Source organism: Dama dama, chromosome 29 (assembly GCF_033118175.1).
Source record: "Dama dama isolate Ldn47 chromosome 29, ASM3311817v1, whole genome shotgun sequence".
In the NCBI taxonomy this organism is placed as follows: domain Eukaryota; kingdom Metazoa; phylum Chordata; class Mammalia; order Artiodactyla; family Cervidae; genus Dama; species Dama dama.
Genome location: NC_083709.1, coordinates 53,361,994 through 53,387,522, shown reverse-complemented (window position 1 = coordinate 53,387,522; position 25,529 = coordinate 53,361,994). Strand labels below are relative to the sequence as shown.

The 25,529-nt window shown below is 36.0% G+C and overlaps 1 protein-coding gene across 1 annotated transcript in view; it reads left to right on the top strand.

Moving 5' to 3' along the window:
* PTAR1 (protein prenyltransferase alpha subunit repeat containing 1) overlaps window positions 1–25,529 on the top strand; it is a 49,333-nt gene that overhangs the window by 10,759 nt on the left and 13,045 nt on the right. Inside the window, exons 3-5 of the mRNA XM_061132705.1 lie at window positions 8,476–8,542; window positions 16,055–16,159; window positions 17,997–18,210. Coding sequence (XP_060988688.1) covers window positions 8,476–8,542; window positions 16,055–16,159; window positions 17,997–18,210 — 386 coding nt within the window. The remainder of the gene's footprint in view (window positions 1–8,475; window positions 8,543–16,054; window positions 16,160–17,996; window positions 18,211–25,529) is intronic.

Sequence of the window (25,529 nt, the reverse complement as noted above, 5' to 3'; positions counted from 1 at the left end):
TTAATCTCATCTAGAAACACCCTCATACTGATGCATTCAGAAATCATGTTTAATAATCTTTCATCTGTGCACCCCAGTCACATTTAACCATAGTTTAACCAAAACTAACCATCACAGCCTCCCTGATTAATAACTTAGAAACTAATATTTTTTAAAAGTCTGCTGCAGTAATAGCCATGTTTGGTTTGGGAGAGGTGAGATGCTGTAATTCTAATGAATGAAAAATCCATGACAGAAACAGAAAGCAAGGGAGCAGTCAATAGCATTGGAGTTCTGACCTGGTAGTCCCATACTCTGTCCCCAAGTCACCCCTTGTATCGTCTTTTGCTCTTTGCTCTTTGTCACAACGCCTGCTGTCAGTTCATCATTGAGCTCTCTCTCAGCCCTTCACTTCTTTTTTTTTTTTCAATTTATTTTTAATTGAAGGATAATTGCTTTACAATATTGTGTTGGTGTCTGCTATACATCAACATAAATCAGCCATAGGTATACATATGTCCCCTCTCTCTTGAACCTACCTCCCACCACATCCCACCCCTATAGGTTGTCACAGAGCATGCGTTTCATCCCTTCACTTACTTCTCATGTGGACAAATATTATTACCTCATGGCTAGTCTACCCCATTTTTAGTCTCTCTTTAATCCATGTTCATCATACCACTAATGAGTCATTTTAAACAACAGTTCTTAGAAACACAGTTTGAAAGATTCTTTACTGAAATATCTATCTTCTTATTTCTTGATGTCTGCAGGGTTAAGGTTGAGTCATTCTCTGTGGCATAGTATTCAAGGGCCTTCACGAACTGTCTGTAGGCTACATCCCCAGCTTTTTCCTCTACTTTATAGTCAGCATCAGAGGTTGTAGGCTCTCAACACCCCAGGCTGAAGCTAGCCCACATGTTTATTTAGTTTCAGCTTATATAATGTTATTAAATTTTAAAAAATTAATTGGATAAACATTCTAAATTATGATGAACTTTTAAAATTAGGATGGAAATCTGGATTTCTCTCTTCACTTGAAACATATCAGAAGCGTTGGGTGTGTCCATTTCTGCATAGCAGCGGTTGGTTGGGAATCATTTGTTGTTCAGTCACCCAGTTGTGTCCGACTTTTTGCAAGCCCATGGACTGCAGCATGCCAGGCCTCCCTGTCCCTCACCATCTCCCGAAGTTTGCCCAAGTTCATGTCCATTGCATTGGTGATGCCATCCAGCCATCTCCTCTCACGCCCTCTTCTCCTTCAGCCCTCAATCTTTCACAGCATCAGGGACTTTTCCAATGAGTCAGCTGTTTCAACCAGATGACCAAAATACTGAAGTTTCAGCTTCAGCATCAGTCCTTCCAACGAGTATTCAGGTTTTATTTTCCTTAAGATTGACTGGTTTGTTCTCCTTGCTGTCCAGAGGGCTCTCGGGAGTCTTCTCCAGCACCACAGTTCAAAGGCATCAGTTCTTCAGCACTCTGCTTTCTTTACAGTCCAGCTCTCACAACCGTATGTGACCACGGGAAGGACCATAGCCGTGACTATACGGACCTTTGTCGGCATCATGGCCTCTGCTTTTCTTGACAAGACAAGCCTATTCCAGTTGACCACAACCTCCCATGTCCCTCAGATACTGAGGCAGTATCGTTACTACTTACTAGGTTTGCTTTGCCTCTTTTTTGCCATTTATTTGAACCCTAGAAACATTTGAGTTTTCAGCTATTTGATACACATTTCAGCCATACCAAACACTCTTCCATTCTTGGACTTTGCTGTGTACCACTGCCTTAACTCCATGCCTTTGCAGAGGTCAGGTTCAGGTCTAATGTTGTTATTATTGTTGTGTTTGCTAATACACACACATGTGAAGCATCTTGACTACTCTAGGAAACAATAATTACTCCTCTGCACTTCTCTGGGAGTCCTTATTCATAAGGAATTCATAGTAGAATGTGTCACACTCTATTGTAGTTGGTTATTTAAACAGTGTTTTTCCCAGCTAGGTTGTGAGTTTGTTAGAAAGAAGGGTTATGGCTTGTCTTTATTTATTCAGCACTGTTAATGTAGCTGGAATCAAGATTGCTGGGAGAAATATCAATAACCTCAGCTATGCAGATGACACCACCCTTATGGCAGAAAGTGAAGAAGAACTAAAGAGCCTCTTGATGAAAGTGAAAGCAGAGAGTGAAAAAGTTGGCTTAAAGCTCAACATTCAGAAAACTAACATCATGGCATCTGGTCCCATCACTTCATGGGAAATAGATGGGGAAACAGTGGAAACAGTGGCTGGCTTTATTTTTCTGGGCTCCAAAATCACTGCAGAAGGTGATCGCAGCCATGAAATTGAGAGATGCTTACTCCTTGGAAGGAAAGTTATGACCAACCTAGACAGCATATTGAAAAGCAGAGACATTACTTTGTCAACAAAGGTCCGTCTAGTCAAGCCTATGGTTTTTCAAGTAGTCATGTATGGATATGAGAGTTGGACTATAAAGAAAGCTGAGCGCCAAAGAATTGATACTTTTAAACTGTGGTGTTGGAGAAGACTCTTGAGAGTCCCTTGGACTGCATGGAGATCCAACCAGTCCATCCTAAAGGAAATCAGTCTTGAATATTCATTGGAAGGACTAATGCTGTAGCTGAAACTCCAATACTTTGGTCACCTGATGTGAAGAGCTGACTCATGTGAAAAGACTCTGATGCTGGGAAAGATTGAGGGCAGGAGGAGAAGAGGATGACAGAGGATGAGATGGTTGGATGGCATCACTGACTCAACGGACATGGGTTTGGGTGGACTCCGGAAATGTGATGGACAGGAAGGCCTGGCATGCGCGGCCTGGCGTGCTGGGGTCTCAAAGAGTCGGACACAACTGAGCAACTGAACTGAATGTGTTCAGTAGACATTTGTCAGATAAATAACAAGAATTTGGTAAGCAAGAGGTTTTAGCTTAGTCTGGCTATTGATTCAGTGACGTATTCTATAATAATAAAAGGGTCTTTCTGGTATTTACCTTATAACCTTACCTCAGGCCTCTCTTGTTGTGGTAACCTGCATGTATTTTAGAGGAAAGATTAATCAGTCCAAGTTGATCTTGGATTTATTTTTAGGTGCATGAAAACATATCTCTCTCAGAAACAGTTGTCAAACCCAGTGACCCATACCAGGTGACTGCTCACCTTGGGTCATTTCTAGAATGCATTGAAGCCAAGAAAGCATATTGATTTTTTGCTGATTGTTCTATAGCATCCTTGCATCTTCTTGTTACAGGTGAAATCTAGCTACTTCATTTCCTGTGTATACTGTACCCTGATTCATTTTTTCCTTATGATGTGATGATGAGCCAGTCATATATTGGAGTGAGTGTAACACGGAATAGTTATTTGCTGGTATATGTTCTGGTGTTTAGAGAGAGATCTGTTTAATTTCAAGGTACTATAGGGATATCAGTAGCTCACATCTTGGTAAAACCACAAAGAAATGGTATATAATTGATGAAATATAGAATCAACTGTTTATTTTTACATGTTTATCTTTAGATCTTTGATTCAGCCCTTACTGGAAGACAACAAAGTAATGGTAGACAGTGTGCTAGGTTGCTAAGGAGCATCTTCTTTACAAGAAAACATACCTGGATTTAGACTCAATTTATTAGCACACTGAAGTCATTCAGCAGTGACTTTAGGCAAATTACTTAACCTCCTACTTCCACAACAAAAGAAGAGAATTCTAACGGATCTCAGGGGGCTGTTATGAGAATCACAGGTGAATTAAAGCACCCAGCACAGAGACTGGCATGCCATAGACTCAAGAAACAGGTTTCCTTTCTCTTATTTATCCAGAGCCAGTAGAAGAATAGAAGAATACATGTAATACAGGAAGGATTCTTAATTATGTCCAGTATTTATAACCTAGTTATTTCTCCTTCCTTGGCCTTTTTCTATTTCAGATATCCTATCAATATTTCACCCACACCTCTTGGATCTGACTGGAGTGCTTTCTAAAAGCAGTCCCATCTGAATTTGAGTCCTAAATCAGGAAGAGTTAGCAGTTTGTATTGTATTTAGAGAATAAGTATGTTTAGAGAATTGGGACAGTGGGGTGGTGGTTTGAGAGAGTGCTCAGCATTCACTGCTCAGCCAGCTCAAGAGATTCTTTTTGTCCCTCTGGTGGCATCCCATCCCAGTATCATTTATGACTGGGCTAGATACAGGCTTTGTAACAGGAGTTCTCATTGAGTGCTTTCCCTCTGTCAGGTACTGCTCTAGCACATCATGGGCATGAATCATCTAATAGCCCTATGAGATAGCTCTATTATTAGCTCAGTTTTTATATATGAGGAGAGCACTAAGGCACAGAAAGATTAAGTGATGTGCCTAGGAACTTCCCAGCTACTAGTAGACCTGAGCTCTGAACCAGCAGCTGCTGTTGCCCTCCAGTAAAAGAAATGTTACTTTGATTAGCCTTCCTCTCTCTCCACACAGCCACGAATAGAGAAGTGGGGACGTGGGTATTTTCTGTGTTAGTTTTTGCCTGTGCTGCTGTGGGAAGTATCTTGTGGAGGATGAACTCATCTTCATTTATTGGTGAGGGAGAGAGTTGCATTAGAAATATGAACAAATAGCAACTACGATTGATCACGTACACATATTTTTTAATGCAGAAAAGGAGAGTCCCAGAAACTAAATAAACTAAATACCAGTTTATCATATTATCTGGGGTAGTGTAGTAGATTTTGAAAAACTGTGGACTTGAAAAAAAATTCCAGAGGCCTTTCCATCATGTATAAACACAATTTTCATATAGTCAATTAATAACCAACTGGTTTTTGGTTATTGCTTATTTAGAAATTTAGATGTTTCATCGTGAGAACAACTGCCTCATTTTTTTTTCTTTTTACTTCTTTGATTAATTGATGCTTAAAATACTCATTTCTTTGTAAGTAGCAATGGTGGTTAGTTGAACAGATATTTATTGAGTCAAACTATGTGTCAAACCGCTCGGGAGAAATGGGATGAATCTCATTGCTTACAACACTAAGGTTAATGTTAGGATCCCCATTTCACAGGTAAGAAAACTAAAATTCAAAGACATTAAGTTACATGGGCAGTAAGTAGAGAAGTTGAGTTTTGAGCCCAGGCAGAACGGCTTTAAGGCCTTTGCTGTGGGCAGACATGGAATTTCTTTTGGGCAGAGACCATAATTTTTTTCATGTTTGATGATTGAATGGCTAATTTGAAGATGTATTAAAGAGGACCTGCATCCAAAAAATGTACAGCCTCATTAAGAGAACAATATTTATACGAAGTTAGCTAGGTAAGATATGGAGAAGGAAATGGCAACCCACTCCAGTATTCTTGCCTGGCGAATCCCATGGACACAGGAGCCTGGCAGGCTAGAGTCCATGGGGTCGCAAGAGTCGGACAGGACTTAGTAACTAAACCACCAGGTAAGATATACACAAAACATAGAGATGAAAGGTTGCTTTCAGCTGAGGAGGTCAGCAAGCCTTCTTTTTTTTTAAAGAATAATTTTTATTTATTTTTGGCTGTGCTGGGTCTTCGCTGCTTTGTGTGGGCTTTCTCTAGTTGCAGTGAACAGGGGCAGCGCTTCGTTGTGGTGCGTGGCCTTCTCGTTGCAGTGGTTTTTCTTGTTGCAGAGCACAGGGTCTAGGCATGCAGGCTTCAGTAGTTGTGGCTTGAGGGCCCAGTGGTTGTGGCACACGGACTTTGTTGCTCCATGGCATGTGGAATCTTTCCAGACCAGGAATTGAACCCTTGTCTTTTGCATTGGCAGACAGATTCTTACCCACTATGCCACCAGAGAAGTCTGAGGAAGGCCTTTATAAAGAAAGGTGCCTTTTTTTTTTTTTAAGTTCAGGGATGGGAGGACATTTTTGGCAGAGAGAATAGCAAGCAGATAAATCTGAGTTAATAGCCAAAGAAGAAAAGGTAGGCAGGTGGGCAGTATGTTTAGGGAATGAAGGGGTTTGGAGCATAGCACACGAATGGAAAGTAATGGAACACCAGGCTGATAAGGAGATCCGGACCAGATTCTAGTTTCCAGGTATATTTCTCCAGCATCCTGAGCTTTAGTCACCATGTGGAACCCATAATCTTTTAAGAGCATCCTGTGTGTGAAGGTCCCTCTTCACCTTTGCTCATACTTTTTCAAAGCACAGTCTGCAGTTCCCTTTACTGTCTTGACCCATTTATAGTCTTTCCTGGGTACTCCAGTGAGAATTATTGCGGCTGCTTTGGTGGTCCTCACAATGTGGTATTTTTTTCTTTTTTTTTTTTTTTTTTTGTGGTATGTTTTTATTTCACAGTTATTTTAGTTTGCCTTCTAACAGTTTATACTTTCTCTCCAGCTAAAGGTTAGCGTTCTATAAGGCAAGATCAGGTCTTCCATTTCTCATAATAACCATTCCCTCAGTCTTGTGGCCCAGTTGAATCTTTGCACATAGTTAATACTTGAAATATTTTGGAATTAAAGGAATAATGGTATAGAAAATTGTATTTAATTTCCCTGGTAAATACTAAATTAGTGCATAAAAGTGAAAGAAGGAAGAATTTTATTAGATTATTCTTTATGGACATACTGACATTATATAGTATATACATTAATATTATATAGTAAGTGTTAGTATAGACATTCCATGATACTTACAATGAGGAAGGTAAAGGCCAAAAGTAAAATGTGTGCTAATCCTACCTTTTGTTGCTCATTTAGTAAATGTTATAGTACATTGTGAAAGTGAAAATGAACGTTGCTCAGTTGTGTCCGCAACTCTTTGTGATCCCATGGACTGTAGTCCAAGGAATTCTCCAAGCCAGAATACTGGAGTGGGTAGCCTTTGGAGATCTTCCCAACCCAGGGATCGAACCCAGGTCTCCCACATTGCTAACAATAAATGTTAATCATTTACTAAGATGATTGAGAATAGAATAATTGATTTTAGTGCTCACTAAAATATTTTTAAATGACAGTAGGAATGTGTTCATGTGTATTTACTCTTAGATTTTTAAATTTTCTCTTTTATTCAAACACTGAGAATGTCCCAGTTACTTATTGTAGACAAACATTTCAGTTGCAGTTATTAAAAGCAGTCAGATACAGACATTGCCACATACTAATTGGGTGACTCTGGGGAAATTGCTTAAACTCTCTAAATGTCAGTTTCCCTATCTGTAAGCTGAAATAAAGGTATCTTGGATTATGATTGTGAGAATTAAATGAAATAATGTAAATAAATAATAATTTACTTGGTATACAATAATTCTAAATAATTATAACAGTTTTTATTATTTTATTTACTTAACATTTAATATGAACTTGCTAGAGGTTATTGTATTTAGTATTATGCCTAGCTTGATCATCTTATCCTAAAATTCTCTTTTTCAGTTTTACTAAAATGAAGATGATATGTCTAAATATTATTGACTTTGTGTTATTAAATATAGGCTTGTGAAGGTTATTTGAGATCATGATAGATCCATAATGAATATGAATAGACTATTTACACAATGAAAATAGAAAATAGAAAATGAAAAGATGTTCATATTAATAATTATAATTAAAGATTAGATTAAAACAAAAACATAGTCTTTTTTACCTGCCACATTCATTTTTTAAAATATAATTGTATAAATCAGAGTCATAGGGACACAGGTATACTAATGTTACTCTTGGCGATAGATCTCGTTCATTTGGAGGACAATTTGGAAATGCTTATTAGGAGCCATATTGATATTTATATTATTTGACATAGCAGTTCTACTCCTGGAAATATATCCAAAGAAACGAATCTGTGAGACAGAAAGTGTGCTTAAAATGTTTGTGGTAATACTATCCATAATAGTAAAAAGAAAACAGGAAACAGTCTAAAGAATAAGATAAATGATAAAAAAATTGTTATGCAGTTAAAAATGTATACTGTCGCAACATAGGAGAATGCATAAGTAATAATGTTGAGTGAAAAATGTAGAACAAATTGTGAATTTATCATTGCTATAACTGTGTAAAAATGTGTATAAAAAAGAATAATTTTGTAGGGGAATGTAAATGAACTGTTAACTAAGTTGAATTACATGTGATTCTTTTTCCCTTTTAAAAATTTGCACAGAGTTAATTCTTGAAATATTTGTGAAGTTAAATGAATAGCGGTATAGAAACTATACCCAAAACTACTAACAGAATGAATAGGTTAGTTTGATTATTCTTTGTAGACATATTGTAAAGTTGTTTCATTGTCAACTTTTAAAGAGTTACACTTATAAGTAGAAGAAAATCTTCACATCTTTGTACCTGAGGATAATCTTCATATCTCTGACAGCTTAGAAAAAGGTTATCATTAAAATTACTGTGACATGAAATATAAGTATAATGTGAGACATATATATATATATAAAATAAAGAGGACTTTAAAAGAAAGAGAAGCCACATCCTCAAGGATAGGACTGTTTGTTTTTAATATGACTTCTCTTTATTTTAGAATTGATAGATGTCACATGCACCCTGCTACTTCTAAATCCAGACTTTACCACTGCGTGGAACGTAAGGTACGTCATTCTCATCAGTGATAAAATGAAATTGTTGAAATTTCTGAAGACATATAAGACCAGGAATTGTTAGCTTTTTGAAAAGTGAAATATAAATCACGTATTCATGGCATCTTACACTTATTTCTTCTTTATAATATCTCCATGACAATTCTAATACACACTTTGCTCCTTTTTGCATGTTTATGTCTATTCTCCCTCAAATTCATGAAAATATAAATTTTCATGTTGAATTACAGTATACCATTTGATACATGCATTTAACTTCCTTTTTTTTAGTGGAGGTAGAGGGACTCAGTATAATTGTTTGGATTATAAAGTGTTGGTTAGTGTATTTGAGGAGCACAGCAGTGCAGTGGAATGTGTAAAGGTAAGTGTTAAAGGTCACAGACTCTTAGGTTAGTCCCATTGTGCCCCCTGTGGGCAGATCATTTGACATCTCGCCACTCAGTATTTTGGAGAGGGACCACATTTTATGAGTGTCTTAAGTTCTTTAATTCTGATTGTTGTAGCTTTAAACACAAAATACATTATAGAAATATTAACATTCAAATTTTCAGTTAAACAGTGTGTATGGTTTTTAAAAATTGGTGGTTCTTTAGACTAACACAAGTTTTCTTACAAGAAAGCAGGATATAAATTATAGATAAATAAAGGTAAAGTCCTGTTGAACATTGTGAATTCATTTAAAATTTTCTTGGAAAGAGCTGTAGATTATAGCTCTTTATCTTTAAAGATGACTTAAAGAATGCTTTAATTTTCTGTGAATTTTAATTCCAAGTTAGTGTTTTGTAATACCTACTTAATTTTGTATTTGTAGCTGGTTTTATTAAATTTAGGTAACCTCTTAATTTTTTAAAAATTTTCTTCTGACTAATTAATAATCAGATATTTAAAGAGTAAGCAAGGATGGAATGTGTTAGAAGGTTTTAAAAATTTACAAATTCTAGAATTCTCATTTTCTTTTATGGGAAACTCCAAGTGGTTAGGGAGTAGACTAAATGTTTATGAATGGCTACTCTATTCCAGGGACCATACTACAACTTTATATGTTATCTCATTTAATCTACACAATACTGGACAACATTTTTTCATCAAATATTTATTGATTAACTACTATATGCTAGGTCCTAGACCCAGATGATACATTTAATATGAGAGAATGAAGAGGGTCAGTCTTGACTCTGGTTTTTGGCCTGAGCAACTGAAAGGTTGAAGTTGCTATTTACTGGAATGGGGATGTTTGGGAGAAGAGCAGAGGGGTGTGTGCTGGTTGGAAGTCAAGAGTTCATTTTGGAATATGTTAGGTTTGTGTTCAAGTAGCTGTGTGTGACTGTAAATGTCAGGTGAGAGTTCTAGGCCAGATAAAATTTGGGAATCACTGGACAGTGTATCATAGTTAAAGCCTTGAAGTTGTTTGAGATACCAGTAGTGGGTATAGATATTAGAAAAGAACCAGTCCGAAGACTTAAACACTGGGACACTACGGGTTTCTAGAGCAGCACAGTTCAGTATAGTAGCCTCTAGCCACGTGTAGCTATTGAGCCTTTGAGATATGACTAGTCTCCATTGAGAAGTCCTGTAAGTGTAAACTACACATCAGATTTTGAAGACCAAGTAACCCCTCAAAGTAAAATATCTTTCTTATTAATAATTTTATATTGATCACATGTTGAAATTATAATATTTTAAATATATTGATAAACTAAAATTTTACTTTATACTTGTTTTTAATGTAGCTGTTAGAAAATTTTAAAGCACATATATGGCTGATATGTATGACTCACATTATATTTCTGTTGGACAGCCCTGTTCTAGAGTTTGCGAGATGAGGAAGAATCAACAAAGGAGCTTTTAGGAAGGTACTATAAACTTAAAACAGAGTTTTCTTAAGGGTACAGACGATGTCTTCTTTTTTTTTTTTTTTTTTTTATTTCCCTAACATCTAACACTCCAGTGCCTGGTATATAGCAGATACCCAGTTTGCAGACTTGGCACTGAAAATAATTAAATTCAGTGAAAAAGAATGAGTGTGATAGAGAACTGGAAGTACCATTTTTATGTTCACATATTCCTCATCATTACAGAGGAATTGAAAAATCCTCCCACAAGAAAGGATTTTTATTAACATATATACACAAACACATAATTCATTGTATATTCATAGGGCAGTTTAGTGGTGAAGAACCTAGTTCTTAGATATATGGATCTTAGTCCTAGTTCATCAGTTAACTAGCAGTTGACTTTTGACAAGACTTAACTTCTCAGAAGTTTTAGTTTTCATATCTTTGAAATAAAAGATCTGAGTAAGGTGTTATTTTTTTTTTTTTGGTATGATTCTTTTGGTCTATGTTTTGATTGTGTGTGGTTTAGTCTTATGAAGGGAAGTTGCTCCATAAATCTATCTTTAATTATGTTAATATCTGTTAATCTTGAAGCTTTTCTAGTAAGGTGATTTAGTAAGTTTTGTGCTAGATGAGTAGGAAGGAAATCTTGATTTTTAAAAAATCCATTGTAGATATGTTTTCTAGTAAATTTTAGTTTATGTTAGTAAGATTGATGTACAAAGACATAGAATCATGAATACATTTTGAGCAAAAAACGAACTTTGAAAGTAAACTGATATAACCCTATAAGGTCTCACAGATCAAATACTCAACATTTTATGTCTGATTGTTGGTACATTTCTTCTGACGTAACTTTCGGAAGCATTGAATGATTTTTGGCTGTATTTTATAAACAGCTAAAAGATTGTATAACACATCAGTAGTTGTTGCAGTCTCAGGGAAAAAATACAGGCAAGAATAAGGTTTTGAGTTGACCTGTAATTATAGTATATGATGTATATAGTTTAAAAATCTGGCTGGTGCTAGAAAAAAATAACTAGTACTTTTTCTTTTTGCTTTGACTTTGCTTTGAAAATTGGTGAATTAATTGACGAAAGAGGTTGACTTCATAATAACGTCCTATTCTTCCTTCAGTCTGTGAACATAGAGTAAGCAAAACATCCTTGAGCAACTAGAAGAGCTGGTGTCCAGGCTCCAGTGATTCATAGTCTTTCTTCAGCCTATTTAAATGGGTAGCTTTGTGCAGATTTGATGTTTTGTTCAGACATTTGCAATTTGGAGACCTTGAGCAGGTTACTGAATCTCCCCCAGCTTCAGTCTCCTTATCTATAAAACTGAGGTAACTTTGGGCTGCACCATATGAAATCATCCTTTTTGTAGGTCAGAAATGATTAAGTCCAAATGTCCAGATCTTGGTTTCTAACACCATTCTCTAATAAAAGGAACTGGGCTTCGTAGAGGACTGACTGATTCTAGGACCAGGTCAGGTAATGTACCAGATGAATCTGGGACATCTTAAGAGAGCCCGAAAGTAAGTCAGTGCTTTCATTGTCCAAAGCTGAAACAATTTGAGCAATAAAATATTGTAATAATGGATTATTACAAAGTATAAAATCAATATCCGTAAGTCCATGCTGGTATAAATAAATGCTTGAATAAACAGAGACAATGGACAACTTTTCAGTACCAAACAATTCCAAATAATTTATCTAGATAACTTCCCTCAAGGAAATGGAGCATATCTTCCTACTCCTTAAAGTGTAACCTTTTCCCAAAAAGTAGAGTGGAAAAATCTAGCATATACTACCTAAGCCAGATATTCAAGGTCAACATCAACAGTGACAAGTCATGCTGATGTTACATACCCCTGATACAATATGATGAAGATAGCACTTTACCTCTGTGGTCCCCTCAAAACCCATAACCGTAGTCTAACCCTGAAAAAAATATATAAAATACCTGATGAGTATTCTTCAAAATTGTCAAGGCCATCAAAAATAAGGTGTATCTAAGGGACCAAGAGGAGCCTACAGAGATATAACAACCAAATATAATGTGATATCCTAATGGGACTCTAGAATTAAAAAAAAAAAAAGATACTTGGTAAAAGTGAAGCAATTCTGATTAAAGCATGGACTTCCACTACTAATCTATAAGTAATGGTTCATAAGTTGTGACAGTTGTACCATAATAATATAAAATGTTAATAATAGAAACTGGGTACAAGACATACAGGAATTCTCTTTATCATTCTTAAAAACTTCTCTATAAATTTAAAGCAATTCTAAATAAAAGGTTTAATTTTTAGAAAAACTGAAGTTGGCAATTTCATATTATTCAACATAATACGGGATTTTTGTTAGAATTAAAGTAGAAAATATATGTAAATCACTTAACACTGTGCCTGATTCAGGAGAAGTGTTCAGTAAGTGGTGGTTTTTATGTGGATGACTTTTATTATTATCATCATTATTATTTCACACAATAACTTAAAGAGTAAAAAAAAGTGGCATATGTTTAGTCATTTACTGTATACCAAGTACTGGGCTAACCAGTGGAGATTTTGCCATGGACATAATACACATGACCCCTGTTTCCTACAAATTCTGATTAGAGTGACAGCAGAGAGAACCCCTAGTAGTTTGAGAAGGGAGAGAAAATATAAAAACTCTATAGAATAAGATAAACTTGGCAGAAATATGCTAATAGCAATTTGTAAACTTTAAGGTGTAAGTACATGGAATAACTAACTTCTTAGGATATTTAATTTTTCAATTTAATTACACACCTTTATCATGTTAACATGAAATATTTTAATTTGTAAATTCTTCATTTTCCTATTTACATATCTCATTAGACAGTTTAATTCAAGCTTCTCACATGGCTTATTAACATCAGTGACTTTGTCATCACGAGAACTATTTTTTTGAGTTATCTAGCACAGTTTTCTGGGCTTCCCTGGTGGCTCAGATGGTCAAGAACCCGCCTGCAATGCAGGAGACCTGGGTTTGATCCTGGGTTAGGAAGATCCCCCGGAGGAGGGCATGGCAGCACACTCCAGTATTCTTGCCTGGAGTATCCCCACAGACAGAAGAGCCTGGGGGGCTACAGTCCACGGGGTCTCAAAGAGTTGGACACGACTGAGCGACTAAGCACAACACAGCACAGTTTTCCAGAGCATACTGTGTTTACTTACATTTAAGTTGTTCCAGATACAACACTTTCCAAATTCACATGTGACTGGAAATTTTATCTCAATCTATATTCCTACTTGAATACATTAAAGTACATGTTTTTTGTTGGATCTCTAGGTTATGTGATTGCTGAAAGCTATAACTTAAACCGATTACAATATTTCTTTTTCATGTGATCTAAAAACTTGTTTGTAACGATCCAGCACCTACAATGTTCAGTCCTTCTCCTAGGAATATTTCTTAAATTGATGGTAAAATTTTGCTTCCTTTTTAAATGATTCTACCAGGCAGTCTTTTTAAGCATCCATCTATACCATTGATTGAGGTTGTTTCAGACTAAGATATCTTTACAAGTATAACTTTGTTGTTCAAAATAAAGAGATTAAGAGATGGCCCTTATTTAAGAAACTTTATAAAGATTCAGTTGTAGGGTAACTTCCTCTTTTCTGAAGAAAATTTTATTTCCTCTTGTGTATAGCTACATATGGGCTTCCCTGGTAGCTCAGATGGTAAAGAATCTGCCTGCAATACAGGAGACCCAGGTTTGATCCCTTGGTTGGGAATATCCCCTGGAGAAAGGAATGGCTACCCACTCCAGTATTCTTGCCTGGAGAATCCCATGGAGTCACAGGGTCGGACATGATTGAGTGACTAACGCAAACACACATAGATATATGCGGGAATATAGGTAGGCAGCTGTAAGTAAGGAGAGCTTTAAATGTAGTAAATGGAAATTTGGCTTAATGTAGTAAATTGTCTACAGTAGCCACGCAGCAGCAGCAGCAGTGGTTTTTAAACGCTAGCATACCCTGGAGGAGTGTTTAACACACATTGCTTTGCCCCACTGGACTTTTTGATTCAGTGTGCTTAGCGTGAAGCTTAGGTTCCAAACGATGATGATATTGCAGTTAGGGACCCTATTTTGAGAAACATTGCGCCTACAAAGTATTGAAGAGTTTAAGTTACATAGAGTAGTATTTTGCCTTTGAACAAAACATTACATATTTCAAAAGAAAAAGGATCTAGAACTATAAAAGTAACTGGTTGTTGCGACAAATATTCCTTTGATGACATAGATTTCCTGTACATTGAAAGAAAAATAGTCAATAAATCATAAATCATTTTTTAAAGTAGCCATAAACCTTGGTATCACTTCAGACTGTCTTACAGAGTTAAGTTACTGACCTGAAATAAAATTGATTATAAAATGCAAGTATTTATTATCATTATTTAGTATTTTCATTAAAAAGGAAGTTCTTTTCCTTATCAAATAAGAATCTGTTGGGAAGGAAATGGATTGTGGTATTTAGGAACCAAGTCCATCTAAGTAGGTGAGATACATGGTCTGGGCTCTGGTTTTGTTGAGATTAACATCTCTGAAATAAATGATGAGCCCTTACCACAGGAAAGACATTTTAAGATTAATAGAAACTAGCAAATGACCTAATTTTAATATAAAACAATAGGTAAATTGAAAAATCAGAGTGTAATCAGTAATATCAGAGCTTATGATCAAAAACTTACCTGAGAAATTCAATCTAAACTTATATTAACCTGAGAAATAGGTGAAGCTCTGTTGCATGACATACTTTATAATTGCATTGAAGCTTTGAACAGTTTTAAAATAGCAAAGTTAATATTCCTTTTACTTTGTTTATATTTCAAAAAGGAATGGTCTAGTGTATCAGGAGCCATTCAAGTATTTCTCCTGGTAATGTCTTTTGGAAACTTATCTTAAGTAGTAGTACAAATGAAGTTATAAGCACAGAGGTTTTTGTTTCAGAATGCCTTTAGAATGGCAAAAACTTGAAAGCAACCTGAAATGTCTAATTATAGGGGGCAGGGTTGTTAAATTAATGGATTGCTACTGAACAAAAACTATGTGACCATTTGAAATGTTTATTTTAAAGATTATAAAGAACTGTGGAAATAATTCTCAAGATATAAGAGCAGAATATAAAATTACATGTTAAAATATAGATGCATATGAAAGGTAGAAGGGAAAAATTAAAAAATAAACTAAGTTTGTTATGATGGCTATTGAATGATTTTTTTTACTTACATCTCAATCCAATGTGTGTGTTGTTGTATGTGTGGTTTTTGGTAATGAAGTAGATCATATCAAGTCTGACTTAGGAAGCTAGAATAATTCTTGATTAGTATTGGATCTGCCCTACATATACTGATGTCAGGCTTTATAAGTTTTGGGAATGATACAAGCCGGAAAACTCCTTTGCCCTCTACCAAATAGACAACTAAAGTTCCACTGCTGATTTAGGAGCTTCCGTTTCTGTTTTTTAATTTACTTCAAGATTATGAGAATACATTCTTGATTACTATGTATAACCTTTAAGAGAGTTTTATTTTTTTAATTCTTGGAAATTTGCTTCACAATGAAATTATATTAATAGTCATGCAGTTTGTTTGTGTAGAAAGATAAAGTAATAGTTCTTTTTATTTTTCTTTTACAGAAAAGAGCTGATCCTCTCAGGTACTTTAAATCCAATTAAGGACTTACATCTGGGAAAACTGGCCTTAACTAAATTTCCGAAGAGTCCAGAAACATGGATTCACAGGTGTGGTTAATTTACACCACAGAATTCTTAGGGCTTAGAATGGCTGGAGGGAAAAAAAACACAGAATATGAAGCAGGTCACATACTGATTACTGAATTCTGAAATCAAATTATATCTACATTCAAGCCTAGATGCCATCACTTTCTACTTAGGTGATATCTAGAGATTATTTAATCTCTTCAAGCTTTGGTTTTATCATTTGTAAAATGAGAGTAATAATTACATCTATCTCAGAGTGGTTGAGTTTTACTTGAGGTAATGCATGTAAACACAAGCACAGTGCTCGGCATATGTTAAATACTCGGTAAATTTTATGTTATTACTGTCTATCTGAAGCAGTTATGGAAATTGCACTTAGATATTCAACTATAATGAGCAACTTGAGTTTTAATTAAATTTGGATTTAATTCAGTCAGGTATGTTCCTGGTAAAAATGGTGCTGGTGGTTGTTATGGTTATTAAAATTAACCAAATAAAGGCAACTGAGGTGAATGGGGTATAGACTGAATTAAAGTTGCTAAGACCTTAAATGCAAAGGATATTTTTAGGTTAAAAGCTGAGGCAGATGATCAAAGTGCATGTAAGAACTCTTTTCAAAATCCTAGCTATCTGGAAGCATTTTACTCTTGGATCCCATATAACATCTTTGACTAAAATGAGATGGTCTGGGCTTACTGGATGGGGTCAGTGGGGACATTCTCTGAAGAAATCTGTTCTTAGTTTATTAAGCCACTTTTAACTTTTTTTAAATCCTGAGCATTTTTAGGATCTTAAAGTCAGTTTAAGGTATCTTAACTGTAACCTTGCCTTTGGCTAGCATTGCAGAGCAGCTGCTTCCAAATGATACAGTTGGTTATACTTTCTCCCTATTAGAAACTGGGATAGCAGACTACAGAGAGGTGTTTGATTATGTGTATGGAGACTAGGAAAGGGGTGATGGTAGAGGAAGGGAGTTATTATTAACATAGATGCATCCATTGATTTATTGACTTGTCTAATATTTTATAAAGCAAGTTTTGGCTGTTAAAAATAACATTATTTGAAAATGACAAAAATGAATTTTGTTACTCAATTTCCTGTATCCTGGCTTGAAAATTTTTAATCTATAAAGAATGCTTTCTTAGGAGAAAATGTCTGTAAAAACTAAAGACAGTAAGTGGCTAGAGGCACTTTTGAATGCTTTTCATTTAAATGTATGCTAATAAAAACCTTAAATAGATAAGGGGAAAATTACAGATGAAGACATTTTAAAATCTCCCTGATGGTTTCACTAATTATATTGATTTTTTTCCTTCCAGATTCTATGCTATAATATAGAAATTTTGCTTCATAAAAGCTTAGTGCAGCTTCTTCTTTGCAAACACACAAAGGATGAGGCATGCACATATAATTAAAAGTGAACTGTGCTGCTTTTGAGTATTTACCAGCCATTAATTAATATCACCCCTTCCCATACACACAGTACCACCAATCAGATACACACACACAAACATTCTTGTTGCCTTTACATTTCCTGGCCAAATGAAGTTTTGGAGTTGTCATTTCCAAATTGATGACATTTCTCTTTTTGACAGATGTTAACATTTTAGAACGCTTATTCTATAATCTTTGTCCTTTATGCTCACCACCCCCACCCCCCCACCCCCCCCCACCCCCCCCACCCCTGCCTACATCCATGGTGCTAAAATTATTATCATTAAAAACAAAAACAACTCTCCCCCCCCAAAAAAAAAAAAAACCTTGAATACTGGGCATTACTTTGCATAGAGAACTCTGGTTGTTTTCCTCTCTGGTTTATTTTCTTTACTCATTTCTTGCCAACATGTTACTTTAACAGGCGATGGGTGCTACAACAGCTAATTCAGGAAACCTCCTTGCCTTCCTTTATGACCAAAGGAAACTTGGGAATAATTCCTGCAGAAAGGACACAGCAACTAATACAAGAAGAGATGGAGGTCTGTGGTGAAGCAGCAGGGAGATACCCAAGCAACTATAATGCCTGGTCTCATCGCATCTGGGTTTTACAGCACCTGGCTAAGCTAGACACCAAGGTAGGGTGTTATTTTGTGTCCCTAGGCACACTTCTGTCTGCCATTTAAATCGTCTGGTAGTATGTAGTAGTTCCTTCTAAGAGGAGCTTTTAAAGAGAGAAGTAGAGGAACTAATGGCCCAGTAGCCCAGGGAGGATTGCAACAACTGATACCTCCAGGGAAACTGGCAATTTACAAAAAGTTTGCATTCCTCACCCGCACGGCTTTGGCACTCTTTTAGGCTAGTGAACTGGTAGAACAAAGGAGGTTTAAGCAGTAAGGAGGACTGAGTATAGCTCGTTTTGCCCTGAAACAGGAAGAGATTATTAAACTTTATACAATTGAAATTGTTCTTTCTTGGTAGCCTTTTGTTATGTGAGTTAATGTGCTAGATCAGCTGGCTGCCTTTTCACAATCTCTTCTCCTGGGGAGGGAGCAGAAGATCTCACACAGGTGTTCCCACACTTGGCCGAGTCTGTAAATTACCTGACGATTCTTACGTCCTACCCCACGTCTACTGAATCAAAATGAAGGTAGGATTTAAAGATCAGTATTTTTCACAGGTTCAGGGGATTATTTGGATGCACAACCAGGTTGGGAACTGTCACTGCCTAATCCTTTTAGTTTAGAAATGAGGAGATAGAAGTTTCCAGAGAATTTTAATGGCTTGGACTCAGCCACAGTTGTATCATTTATTATTCATCAGAATGAGAGCCAGGTATCCTTGTACTCCTTCTTACATACTACAGCTTCTCTATTTTTTCTTCACTTCTTATGGTATCAGGGCTTTAGAATCTAGAGTACTCTTCCAAAAGCTTCCCAGGCTTAAGACAATTTAAAGGGGTCAGAATGTCTCACATGGTGCTTTCAGATTATTGAGGACGCATTCTCCATTTTTGCTTCATCCCTTCCTGTATCTCCTTTCAGGCCCCCTCTCCTCTCTCTGTGTGCTAGCCAGAGACTCCTCCAGAATAAATAGGAGAGCTTTCACTTCTGAGGGATTTTAAGCCAACAATTCTGAAAGAGAAGGCATTCTTTGCGGCTTACATGGCTTTGCATTTCAGGAGGGGTGGCCACCTAATGGAATGGAAAAAGAAACAACAGAATTACATTAACCCGGGTTCAGATTCTGGCCCTGTTAGCTTTTTGTGTAAAGTAAGGCTTTAATGTTTTCATCTGTAAGATAGGGGCTCTGCTGCCTGCCTCAGTGGATTATGGTGAAAATTACTTGTGTTAATGTGTATAAAGTACTGGGCACCTAGTAGAGGCTCACAGAATTTTAGTTCGTTTCTCTGCTCCCCATAGATAGAAAACTTAGGTGAAACTCGACTACCAGCTTGCTAGGTCAACTCAGTTCAATTCGTTCATGAAAAAAGTAGTGAAACTTTATCGTTACCAGACACTGTCCTATACGTTGGATATGGCATAAAGACAAAAAGCTTACTATCAACAAATTGAAAAATCTAGTTTGAAACAGATACTGACAGTTACAAAGCAGGGTGGCACTTGCAGAAACTGAGGGAATTTCCAGGCACAGCGGGAGCGCAGAAATGTCTCCTCATCCTGACCGGGCTCGTAGACAGCAGCTGCCAGAGGGAGCGATGCTACATTCTCAGGGGCCTGGAGCAGTGAATTCAAGTTATCTGGTGGGTATAGGGGATATGGAGTGCTTTAAAGTCAGTCATCTCAGCTACACAACTTGGTGTCCTGTGGGAGGTAGGGAGAGGGAAGGGGAAGGTTGTGGATAAAGGAAGGCAGAGTTCAGGTGAGCTGAGAGCTCTTTGGAAACTTTCTTGCCTTGATGTGGACCTTTTAAAGTAGCAGTCCATAAATCAGAAACACAGGGCCAAGGTGAAATTCTTGGTTCCTGGAGACCATCTGCTGTTAAAGATGACAGCGCATAAGTCGTGTATGAACTCATCTGCCCTGGCCCACTGCTAGGCTTACATGTTGTCAGCCTGCCCTCCTCTGCCCTTGGGGGTCTTGGCACTTTTCCTGTCACCGCTGCCACTGTCTCTCACTCTCAGTGAAGGGTGCTGAATTTACAAAATCCACTTTCTGTTCTTATAAGCTATTGGGCCCAGCTAGGAGATCATGATGATGGGAAAAGACCCTGATGCTGGGAAAGATTGACGGCAGGAGGAGAAGGGGACAACAGAGGATGAGATAGTTGGATGGCATCACTGTCTCAATGAACATGAGTTTGAGTAAGCTCCAGGAGATGGTGAAGGACAGGGAAGCCTGGTGTGCTGCAATCCATGGGGTCACAGAGAGTCGGACACAACTGAGCAACTGAACAACAGGGAGATCATGTCCTACAGTGCTTTGTCTGTTAGAGGAAGTAATCGCAAAAGTATTAGTTGTCTAGCGCAGCTTAAAAATACATATAAAATGAGTGGCATTTTTTTACTTAGAAAATTGAAAATGATTTTTTGAAGTGCTCATATTTAGCTTGGTAAGGGTGTAAAGTGAAAGTGAAAGTCACTCAGTTGTGTCTCTTTGCGACTCCATGGACTCTACAGTCCGTGGAATTCTCTAGGCCAGAATACTGGAGTGGGTAGCTTTTTCCTTCTCCAGTGAATCTTCCCAACCCAGGGATTGAACCCAGGTCTCCTACATTGCAGGCAGATTCTTTACCAGCTGAACCACAAAGGAAGGATGTAAAGGCAGGCATTATAGAAATTGATAAAAATCTTACCAAAGGGCAACATGGTAGCATTTACCAGACTTTAAAATGTGTGTTATCTCTAATGTAGCAATTCTGCTTCTAGGCATTCATCCTAAAGAAAAAATGGGAGACGCAGTATGATATAGTGATTAAAGACTTCACTCAGTGATCATACAAACACAATATGAATGCTGACTCTACCAGCAATTTGCTCTGTGGCCTTAAAAAGGGCTCTTTAACCTCTCTAACCTCAGTTTCCTCATCCGTAAATTGGGGATGATGACAAGTCCTACCTCCTCGAGTGATGTAAATTAAGTGGGAGAATCCACATAAAGTGGCTATCCCTAGTGTTCATACTAAGTGATCAGTAAACACTGGATATTATATTAAATATGGAAGCTTGGTATATAAAAATACTGTATATAATAGTGAAAAACTGGGAACAGTCTAATTTAATAACAGAATGCATTTCACTGCAGTTCATCACAAAGTAGAATATTTTGTTGCTACTAGAAATTATATTTTTAAGATTATTTAAAGAAAAATGTTAATTATAAGTTAAGGATATAAAACTAAATATGAAATGGGCCTAATAATTTTTTATGTTATTAGCATTGAATAATATTTAATGTATTTTGAATAGTACCTGGCATATTATAAGTGTGCAACAGATATTTATACACACCAACACAGTGCCATTATGGATATATTTTGTTATATTTTCTATAAGCATGTGTTTTCTAGTCAGGAAAAAAATAGGTTACAGAATAAAGAATACTTACTAGTGCTATGGAGTAGAATTATGAGAGGTTTTAATTTTCTATTTTTTGTTCCCTGTGATGTTTGTGTTTTTCAGTGGACATGTATTAAAGTAAATTTTAAAATAATCTTTTTTCAGGGTGGGGTGGAAGGAATCAGTCACGGTTGAAAACACTGTTAGAAGTAGTATTCCATTTATGAGACATATTCAGAACAAGCAAAGTGGATTAGTAGGTGCCAGAGACTGGGGGGAATGGGGAATTAGAGGACTCCTAATGGGAATAGGGGTTGTTTTGGAGGTGATGAAAATGTTTTGAAATTATAATCATGACAGAGGCAAATCAAAACTGCAATGAGATATCACCTCACTCCTATCAGAATGGCTGTCATCAAAATATTTATCATCAGAAGTAATAAATGTTGGCAAAGATGTAGTGAAAAGGGAAACCCTTGTACACTGTTGATAAGGATGTAAATTGGTACAGACAGTAATGAAAACAGTATGAAGTTTCCTCAGAAAACTAAAAATAGAACTACCATATGATCTAGCAGTTCCACCCTTGGGTACGTATATGAAGGAAACAGAAATACTAATTTGAAAAGATACATGTACCCCAGTGTTCATAGCAGCATTATTTACAGAAGCCAAGCTACAAAACCTTCCTAAGTGTCCATCAACAGATGAATGGACAGAGAAAATGTGATTGATACGTATGTGTGTATATATTAACATACATGATGAAATATTACTCAGCGATAAAAAAGAATGAAATTCTGGCATTTGCAGCAACATGGACGGCCTTAGAGGGTATTACGCGTAGTGAAATAAGCCAGGCAGAGATAAAGAAATACTGTATGTTATCACTTATATGTGGACTCTATGAAGTAAACAAATGAATTTAACAGAAACATTCTCAGACACAGGGAACAAACTAGTGGTTACCATAAGGACAGGGGAGGGATGAGGAGCAAGATGGGAGTAGGAGATTTAGGCAGTAAAAGTTACTGTGTGTGAAATGAATAAGCTGCAGGGATGGACTGTGGCACAGGGAAATACAGCCATTTTATAGTAAAACTAAAGTAATTTTAAATGGAGTATAGTCTATAAAAAAATTGAATCACTATGTTGTACCCCTGAAACTAATATAATATCGTAAATCAATTATATGTCAATAAAAAAGAAAAAAGAAAGTGTATGAGAATTAGATGACGGCAGTGGGACGAGGGAGCCTGGCGGGCTGCCGCCTGTGGGGTCGCACGGAGTCAGCCACGGCTGAAGCGACTCAGCGGCAGCAGTGGCTGTGCAGCTCTGCGACTGTACTGAAAATCAGGAGTTTTTTCAACTTCAAAAATTAATCCTAATAAATAAAGCTTCAAGAATAGCTAAGAAATTGTTGGAAAAAAAGGAAAAATAAGGAACTCTGTATATTGCTATATGTTTATATATTTAAATGTTTATAGAAATAGAGTATAAAAGCCTAGAAACTAACTCCAGTGCACAGTATATACAAATTTCATTGATGATAAATACGGCATTTCACATGATTGGAGAAGGGATTCTTTGCTCAATTTGTGATGCTAATAAGATTGAGTTTTTAGAAAATGATGGTTAGATTTTAATCTCACATACCAACCTGAACTCTTAAGTGAAATAAAAACGTGAAGAAAAAAGGAATTTAAATCAGTTGCAGTAATATGTAAGAAAAATATTTACAACACAGAGACTTAATACCTTTAATATATAAAGATCTCTTGCAAACTCATAAGGACAGTAATGACTTTCACAAAGAATAAGTTGAGCAATTATAAAAGAGAATTAGACAAACAGGCAGTTTGTAAAAGAAACAAAGATAAGTGAATAGGAAAAATATTTAGCTTTAATCATAATTAAGGAAATGTAAATTAAACATGATTTTCCATTTACTGGGCTTCCCTGGTTGGCTCAGCCAGTAAAGAATCCGCCTGCAGTGCAGGAGACCTGGGTTCAGTCCCTGGGTTGAGAAGACCCCCTGGAGAAGGGAACGGCTACCCACTCCAGTATTCTGGCCTGGAGAATTCCATGGACTGTATAGTCCATGGGGTTGCAAAGAGTCAGACATGACTGAGCAACTTTAACTTTGACTTCCACTTACTAAATTAGCTACAACTAAAGTATTGATGAGGAATTTAGGAAACAAACATTAAGATCTTCTTCCAATAGGGGCATAAATTATACAGCCTTCTGGGAGGGCATTTTGAAATACACATCAAGAACTTTACAGAATTTTTCTCACTGTTTCAGTTAGTATACTTCTAGAAATTTCTCCTAAATAAAAATAAGACATGTACATAGATTTATATGTGTGTATACATAGGCATGTTACTTAACGCAAAGTGGAAACAAATGACAGAATGGTTTAAATTGTGATAATCGTTAGGATGAAGTATTATGCAAAAGTTTAAAATTATGTTGTAGAGTAATACTTAATGAAATTGGAATTTATACTTTAAATGAAATAAAATTTTGATATAAAAGCTATCCGAAATTTGTGTTAAGTAAATTAAACAGATGCATTATTGCAAAAAGCTGAGAGATTGGTTGTAATGGTAGAATATTAAAAGTAGTCATTGTTGGTCAGTAGGATAATGAATGATGTGGGGATTTTTTTGCTTCTTTATATTCTGTATTTTTACGTTTTTCTATAATAATCATCTTGTATAATCAGAAGAAAAACCAAATGTTTTTTAAAAAATTCATGGAACTCATGGTGTGTGTGTATATAAGAACTAGCATTTCTAGTAGTCTTTCATTTTAAACCTGTTATCTTCTGTTTCATAGCCCTGCTTCCATAGTTTCCTTATAATTTATTTATTCACTTACTCATTTTTATGTGGAATGTTGGAAAAGAATAATTATACAAAGGTCTTTTGTTCTGTCAGTGCCTTCCATTTAAGCTGTATCTTTGTGCCGTATCTTTAAGATCACTTAAAAATAATTGCTGTCTTTTTAAAAAAAGAAATCACTGCCTTTTATTCTACTAAGAAAACACCCTGAAATTCCTGTTGAAAGATTTCTTCTTTAGTTAGTAGGCATTTTATATCTTAGGGAAAAGAATATAGTGAATTTTTCTCTTAAATAGTCTCAGAAAAGAGTTATTAGGAATTGAATTAGTTTTGTTGAAAACCTTTTAAATATATGCTATTTTTGCCTCAAAATTAAAATAAATTTTTAATTTTTACATGTAGAAAATATATAATAGAAATAATCTAAATGTTTTTCACATTATATAAATTCATCTTAAACAAGTTTTATATTCTTTTCAATGCATAGTAAGAAGCTGTACCATAATTAAAACGCTGCTGTATTATAGTCTGAATTTCCTGCAGGTTAATTCTTCAAAAATATAATTCTTAAAAAAAAAAAAACCTTAAGATTAGTTTTTGTCTTGCAGGTAGAAGTTTATCTGGTGGATTTATTTTGCCCACCTTTCAAATCAAATAAGCAATTTGTTTTCCATTTCTCAGAGACTCACTGGCAATAGCCTCTGAAATAAATTTATGTGGCTGTGAATTAACTCATTATAATTTAAAGGAGATGTTTAAAACATTTCACTGATAAAACTTGACCATCCTAGCTGGGAGTAATCATATCCCTCTTTACCAGTCACTTTGTTTATTAAATTGTTCATTTGTTCATTCATTCATTAAACATTTATATATAGGGTATAGGGTGATGGGAACATTAATTAGAAATGAATAAGTATCTTTAAAAACTTGTATAGTTTAGTGGGGATGAAAAGGTATACAGGAATTTCTATAATATATATGATGGAACATACAAGAACTTCTATGGAGGCTGAGAAGAGGGAAGACTTCTAGTTTTCTCTTTGAAAAGTAGAGAGGGATCTTGCTTAAGAAGAAGGCATTTGCCTGA